Genomic DNA, 7,991 nt, shown 5'->3' with positions numbered 1-7,991 from the left:
TGTGCCTTGGCAGTCTCAAGCATCCCTAAAGAAGCCTCGAGAGGCAAGGGGGGGGGGGGGGAAATCACATACATTTCCTTAATAAAAAAAGAAATAAAGGAAAATAAAAAGAAGAAAATCCGAGCAAAACCCCTTTCCTTGTCAGTGTTTTTGTCTGAAAATCACATACAAGTATTTAGATGCTTTTTTTTTTTTTTCACTTTTTACCGCTCAGGGCTTCCGTAGCCCACTCTTCAAAGCTATTGATAACAGGCAGAAATCAAAAAGACCACTCCCCACACATGATCAGATCCTTGTTTTCTTTATTGGAATGCTTTACCTCAACATGACATGAGCCAAACAGTGCACATGTTGTATCGCACCAAACACAGACTCCCACAATCTGAACCCCCTTCAAACATCATTTCCTCAAGTTTCATGTCTTATATACAGCAGGGGTCACAGTTAAGACACTCATATGTCCAACTTACACAATCCAATACCAGACATACTGTACACAACCATCCCTAGGAACACTTAAGGCACACACACATACACCATTTATATGTCACGCAGCACGCAGGCGTGCAGAGCTTAAGACAGCAACATCGGATCATTTGACTCATGAAGAAACAGCTACAGCAGAAGCTAACAGACGTCATGTTTTTTTAAGGTGAATTGTATTTGCTTATTAGCATTTCGCGCGACAATGATCTGCATAGCCGTGTTCAGGAGATTAACCATGTGGCTACTTTTTATTCCTAAAAAGATTCAGTAACTACAGATGTCAGGGCCGAGGGGGAGAGTCGACTATAAATACAACAGGGAGAGAAGAGGAGGCGAGAAGCAGAATAAAGAGGTGCTTTTTAGAGAAAATAATGAATATCCATGTATTTAGGAGGGAGAAGGAGAGAGAGCATGTGCTTGTCAAAGTGTTAGACTGCTAGTGTTTTAACATTAGTGTGAGATACAGACAGAGAAGATTTTCCAAATCCATTTGTATTTTCATATGGAAAAACACGAAGACCGGAGCTGAAGCGAGAATCCCCATTTGTTTTACTTCATTTTGAAAAATAAAATTAAGAGCTCGGTTGCACTGCAAAGCTTATGAAACAGTACAATCACAATTTTAAAAAGACGGCAGGTCTCGGTTTTGGCAACACAAAACGTTTGAAACGCTAGTTTTAAGACATCAAATGTCACAGTAGATTTATCTGTAAAATGTACAAGTAAAATGTAATCACATGTTTTACACAAGGGTGTTTGTGTTAGTTATCAGGGATCATCATTAATGAGTAAATAGGACGACATGATTTTCACTTGATGTTCAATCACTTAAGACAGAAGCGTGGTGAATGTGTGGTTTGTCGGGAAGCAGTTATCTCCCCGGATATACACGGATATATCTGATATTGATAGGTTAAAAATGACTTCCAAGTATTGACTTAATTCAAAAGTAAACATTTAGAGTGCTCTTGTCTTGCAGAGAAAATGAAGTAATAAACATGAAGAGCTGGACAGACAAAACGATATCAAAGTAAATGTGTGTAATTTGTATGACTTTTGCTACACTGGATTATTAAAGCAAAATCATCTAATAGTGAGATTTTTTTAAATAGTGCGATACATAATTGTATAAAGACAGTGACTCCCGACCCTTGGACCAGGCAACCTTAAAAGGTTTACTTTACTTCTCAGATTATTTCAATTTGGCTGAAGAGATAAGTATATTTTCCCATCTTAACTCTTAACTATCTTTTGACCTTTAACATTTGTGGTGCCACCTTAGGGGGCCGTGACCCTCGGGTTGGGAACCACTGCTCTGAATCACGCAGGTCAGACTCGTAACATTGTTCAATGTTTTTTAACGTTCTCGTTCTGTATGTGTGGAGCAGTGCACTTCTTATGTATTAACATAAAGTTCACACAGCTAACTGTTTTGCAGTCGAATCACAGAAGAAGAAATGTCATCATTTTTCTGTTTTGCATCATATCTCAGATGGAAACACACTTTTATTGACTAATTAATCTGTGTGTTCCACTGCAGTCCTGCGTGAGCTCGGTATATCCGTCTATAATTCATAGTAGGCTGACATTGGTAAACCTTTTGCATTCACAGTGTGTACGTCTGTAGTGAGGTCTCTCTCCCTCTCCACACCCACCCCTCATGTATGTGATCCCACACCCCTTCAGGGCCCACTCACATTGGTGTGCCTCCCCCCCACCCTATGAGTGAGCCCTTCCTCCTCCAGATACCAGGGACATGTCTCCCCCGTCTCCCACAGCAGCGGGTGAGACATACCTCTGGATAAATGTGGTGCTGGGCCGCGGCCCCTCAAATCAGGGGGGCTCGCCGCTCCCCTGGCTTCTCCTCCAGGATCTGCAGCAGCAGGTCACTGAGGGGCTTGGACAGCGTGCGGTAGCCTGTGGGCGTCAGGTGGAGGAAGTCAAACATGTCCTGCGGGCTGATGGCGCCGTCAGAGTGAACAAACTCCCGGCTCACGTCCAGGAGCTGAGCCCGGCCCAGCCGCGGCAGCGAGTCGCACAGAATCTCGTTAACCGCCGCGTTTTTCTCCCTCAGGGGGTTGGGTCGCTCCCCTCGAGGCAACAGACCCTGAGTCAAGACAAATATTTTTAACCCATTTATTCAAGTCCATATGTGAGTCAAACCTTGATATATATATATGTTTTTATTTCAGTTGTTTGTTTATATAAAAAAGAGGGATAAGATAGCATTTGATACCCAAGGGCAAGGATAGTCTTCCACATTATAAACCAACACAAAAAAATTGAGGATCCTTGTATGTTCATTTGTACTACTACTCCAAGTATCATTCATTATTGCACACTAGCCTTTTAGCAAAGCATCAACAGTATTCCAAACTGCAATTTACTGAAAATATTTAAATCAAACCCCTTTGAACCTTAAACTAATTGTATCATATTATATATTTGTTCATTATGGAAACAAATTCAGCTTCTTTCTCATTCCTGCATTTTGAAGATGGCAACTTGTGAGGGAATTTAGTTATGTTATTGTTTTTCTTTATCATGCAATGTTCATCATAAAAGGACCAATCGTTTGTGTCGATTTTAATAACAATACTAAATCTTTACAAAATATTGAATCAAAGTTAAATTGGAAATGTAATGTTTTCTCAATGTGATAAGTGCAGAGAGAAGACAACAAAGGAAACTAAATGGCAAGTTTAAACGTGCCTCTTAAAAAAAAACTAGAGTACTTACCAGAACAACTATCTTCGCCTTGGGTAGGCGGGAGGTGAGCAGTTGCGCAATAGCATGAACTCCTCCTGCAACTTGCTCTGCTGTGTGTTGGTGGTTATTGGTTCCTACCCACAACACCACAACCTGGACAAGGCCACAGACAGACAAATTGTTCATGTTTACTGAACACAGTTATGTAGCTGATGCTCAAAGTGCCCTTGTTTATTGTTTTGTATTTTTTGAAGAGTGCCTAATGTATGATTGAACTTTGTTAAAAATGATAAGAGTTTTCTTTCCGGAAGTCAAGTGATCTCTAGCCCGGATGTTTACTTTGTGTTTGTGAGAGAGTAAAGGGCGCTAAAAGTGTAAACGATGTATAATGTAATTCTACTGCTGGTCTACTAGGCGAACACGTTTTCACGGTGTTTCATGATTGTACAAAGAAAATAAACGTGATTGTGGACATCAGTTCGATGCGTAACGTTCTTTCAAGACCAGAGAAGTTACAAGTTAAATTGACAGAAGTGTGATCAAAGTATTGCATACAGTAATGCTAACATCCTGTTAGTTTTGACTGTAGGAATGAGTTGTCTTGGCTTTATATCTGGGTGAGCAATGCAAGCTGTTCCCTATGTCTATATCATCAGCACCACCATAAGCACTGTGAGGGGGATACAACAGACTCTTGCCTCTGCTCCTCCTAAAAGGGATCCTCCAAATCTGGTATTTCACAATACCAGAAATGTGTTTATTGCTAGGAATACCAGTGAATTGTGCTATTCTTGATACCAACTCATTGTAAAAATCAATAAATAAAAATCAATTAAACCATGGCTCAACTCACTTATACCGTTGGCATACTGCTTTTTGTCAGGAAGTTAACTATGTCATAATTCCCTGTCTTATATCTCTTTTATATTGCAAAAATAACTTGTTTTTATTTGTTTCTTGCAAAAAATTATGTTTCACTATAATATAATTGAGCAAATCATGGAAAGGTTATAATTAACCTTAGCCCATGTAGGTTTTTACTAAATAGAGCATGAACACATCAAAGTGCAACTTAGAGGAACCTTGCTACACCGACTGCTAACAGCTAAAGTTAACTAGCTCTCCTGCCGATTTGTTTTTCACAGTGTTACAATATAAAAGGAAACCGTAGGATGCATTCCCTGGATGTGTTGTGAGTGCCAAACCAAAAACGTATCTTTTGCCTACAGGAGGATGATTAGAAATGATAAAGAGGGCAGGGAAGATCACATGCAAGATTTTTGTAAAAGGACCAAACTGATTTCTGAGTCAAAGAGACAAAAGAAGTGTATGCACATGGATAACGGAAATGAAATGTGTATGCAGAGTATTTGTTGTGCATGTGAGATGTAGAAGAGTGAACTGTATGCTGGAGGTCAAGGCAGGTGTTTCTCACCTTGGGACGGATGTTATCCAGCTCTCCATTCTGCAGCCTCCACAGCACATTACAGGTGTTGTCCCCTCCAATGCCAAAGTTGAGCGCATGAAGAGGAGAGAATAACTCCCTCCAGACCTGTGCGGAGGAAAACAAAAATCTACAATTCATATGAACATTTCTGAACTTTGGTGACTTTTATCAAGCAACTCACTGAGGCGGAGTAAATGTCAAGAGAGTAGCCATTACAAATGTACATTTACATTAGAGTACTGATTGAGAATAATATGATTTAGTAAAAACTACATAAAGATGCAAGTGTGTCGAATGAGCCTGTTTAGAAAGATAATTATCTTGTCTCACCTCATACTGCTTCATTAGTTGTATCATAGAATCTCCCACAAAAAGCACGTCTGGTTCAGCATCCTTACACTCCTGCACAAATCTTATGTGCTGTAAAAAAACACCCAAAAACAACACAGCCTCGTCACAACAGAGTATGAGATGCAGTCAATAATCATGATCATAAAATACACTTTAAAGAAAACCATGCCATTTAAATCAGTTACTGACATGCATTTCAATCTGAATTAAGGCCTCAGTTTTTTAACGTTTAGATAATTGTCCTTCCGAGTCAAACTAAAATAATGCAACCTTCTCGCACGACAAGACTAGTTGTAGCTATTGAAAACTACATTTGAAAAGACAGACCAGAAGGTGCCACTAAAAAACTACATAAAGTGATGCTCTGAAAGAAAAACACCCATCTTGGGAATGGTTACTTCAATCTTTGCCCCACATTTGTAAATTGTATAATTGAAAGTACTGTCAAAGCATTATCTCATGAGAATGTATTTTTCTCGCCTCTAGCTGTGGGATCAACGAACAATATTGAAAATGAATGGTGGATATTTAACACAATATTAAATGTATTGTTCCTGCATTATAAAATGTGTTGTATTTGGGGCAGATTAAATAATAAGATTTCCAAGAATATACATTCTAACAGATTCAGGAGATGTGAATGTCAATCACTTGAGCATACAGACACATGAGAAAAAATATATTAGATAACATACGTTTTATATTTATTGTGCATGTGTTTGAGTGGGAAGGGTCAGGCAGAGTTGCAGTGGTTTGTTGTTTAGACTGAGCAGAAAACAACAAACCACTGAGACAACACTAACATAAAGCATGCATAATAAAGACAAAGCCCAATCAAATGTTCCATCTGATCAAGAATGGAAAAAAGACAAAACGTTCAATGAAATAATGCCAAATCCTCCAGATGGTAATAATGCATTGTAAATAGTGAATACATTGTCATTTTTATATGATATAGCTATTAAAAAAACAAACCTGAGACATCCACCGGTCATCTCCTTGCGCATCCTCTACTGGCTTTGCCACTGCAGCTGGGTTCACTTCATCACCACTCATCCTGCAGGAGAAACCACCACTAATTCACACGTAAAAAACAACATATAGCTCTAAATTAACAGAGACACGAGGCGTATATGAAAGAGGACGGGTTCATGTTGTGGTAGGTTGGTGGGGCTACGTTGAAAAGGGAAAGCATCAGCACTAGCAAGCAGAAACCTATGCTGTGATGCAGACGCTTAACATATCAGCAGCAGAGACTGGCCTAATATAGATACAGGCAAACGTGCTTTCGCTTTCCAGGCTTATGGATCACAGAGCAGGTGGCGATACACTTGCTGTGTGACAGTTTATATGACGTTAGCTTGCTAGCCAGCTAGCTATCCTGCTAATGACTGGAACCTGTTATGTCTCTCCAACGTTTGACAAGACCGTCATAAATATAACAATGTAAAAACATATTTCGTCCTTAATTTAAAAGATAAACTACCTGGCAGGGTGTCAGCCGTCACGTGTCGACTCCCTCGGCTTCAGAGTTGCTGTTTTGCCCTAACTAAACTTCACCGCTGGCGGGTGATGTTCGCTAGCTAGCAACGGTTAGCCAACTCTAGCTAGTAGCTAGACGAGACAACAAAAGGTGTGTCAAGAAGGCAAACTACAGAGAGTGTAATGCGAGAAGAGCGCCCATTTGATACCACTAGCCGTAACCATTCAGTCTGGCCGTTCGAGAGCACTGCAGTGAGCTAATGCTAGATGATGGAGTTTGTTCCCTGAGTATTGTCTGACAGGCAGGCATTTGTGACTGGCTGCATACATCACCAGAACCAAACTCTTATTTTCATGGCAATAAAAAGCTTGTGTAGCTTAAACCAAACATGCTGCGGAGGTTTTTGAGGTCGACACACAGCTTAAAGATGTTCTTTCCTGACAGACCATTCTCAGGGGAAGGAAAACCCCCAAAACAACTGGTCCCGCAATGTATCATGGGTGTGTCGCTGGGATACAAATGCCAGCGCTCTGACAAATGCTGCATTAAAACCATATACTAGAACTTTATAACCCTAATAGTTTACTTTCGATTCACAAACAACGAATTAATCCGTGGTTAGACACTAAGGAGGACATTAATTCGAAGTGTGAGGGTATAGTTCAGACAGTATACAGCACTGCTGACATATGTTCTGTATGACTCTCTTACTTCCACTGTTTAACCATCTTAACACTAGAGACCGTATGTTTAGAGAGCATCTTTGTTAATACACCATCTCTGATCTCAGCCATGCCTGTCAGATTATCGCAATGCATCATGGTCACGTTTGATAAAATACTGCATTCCTGTGCAGTATGAAATACAGGAAATGTCATGAATCTATTATTTTTAGCAGTTGTTGGAAATAATGCTTTAAACACAACCAACATTAATTACACAATTTCATGAATTAATCACTATAGATATAAACAATTGTGTCATGGCCTCTTTAGATCTTTTACCCTAAATTACAGTGACCATTTGAACATGGTTGTTGATGTCACATCAAATCTGAACTAACACATGATCAACCAGATCGGCACTCCATCCAGACTGTTGATTTCCTCTTTATGCCATACACAGCCACCTCTGAGAGCGGTAACACCACAGTTCTTTGTGTAACTGTACACTGTTACTATCTCTTCAGTTTATTTTTATAGCTTTGATGGCTTGTAATATCTTGTCTTCCTCGAGCAATCAATCTTTCTATATCTGATTTATAATGCCCTAACATCACAGGAAGGTATTGTTTTATATATCATGCACAGTACTGAGATGCATTCAGACTCTGAAACAAAAACAGCATACTGTACTGTGCAACAACATGTGTACAGACTCCTAGAAATGAGTCTTGCTTTGCCTAATAATCATTTGTGTTATGCAAGCGCATAAGGAGAGGTGTCAATATTCATCATGAGATAATCATGATAACCTCCTACGTCCTTTTAGGCTAATTTTACTCCGCCCATCAGA

General features: G+C 39.7%; 1 protein-coding gene across 1 annotated transcript; it reads right to left on the bottom strand.

The window, feature by feature from the left end:
• Positions 1-285: 285 nt before the first annotated feature.
• Positions 286-6,698, bottom strand: pafah1b2 (platelet-activating factor acetylhydrolase 1b, catalytic subunit 2). Its single transcript, XM_010768062.1, has 6 exons — positions 6,480-6,698; positions 5,969-6,050; positions 4,973-5,062; positions 4,631-4,747; positions 3,226-3,348; positions 286-2,593 (listed from the first exon to the last, which is right to left on the bottom strand). The coding sequence occupies exons 2-6, from the start codon at positions 6,047-6,049 to the stop codon at positions 2,315-2,317; spliced, it is 690 nt and encodes a 229-aa protein (XP_010766364.1). The 5' UTR covers position 6,050; positions 6,480-6,698; the 3' UTR covers positions 286-2,314.
• Between the last annotated feature and the right edge of the window lie 1,293 nt (positions 6,699-7,991).

The sequence above is a fragment of the Notothenia coriiceps genome, unplaced genomic scaffold (genome assembly GCF_000735185.1).
Source record: "Notothenia coriiceps isolate Sejong01 unplaced genomic scaffold, NC01 NC01_scaffold00005051, whole genome shotgun sequence".
Lineage (NCBI taxonomy): Eukaryota > Metazoa > Chordata > Actinopteri > Perciformes > Nototheniidae > Notothenia > Notothenia coriiceps.
Note: the sequence above shows the minus strand (reverse complement) of the source record. Positions and strands in the feature narration are given on the sequence as shown.

Coding starts and splice junctions, on each gene's coding strand:
- pafah1b2 (XM_010768062.1), bottom strand. CDS start 6,049: ATGAGTGGTGATGAAGTGAACCCAGCTGCAGTGGCAAAGCCAGTAGAG. Junction 5,063..5,968: donor ATGACCGGTGGATGTCTCAG/GTTTGTTTTTTT, acceptor GTTTTTTTACAG/CACATAAGATTTGTGCAGGA. Junction 4,748..4,972: donor AACTAATGAAGCAGTATGAG/GTGAGACAAGAT, acceptor TCCTCCGCACAG/GTCTGGAGGGAGTTATTCTC.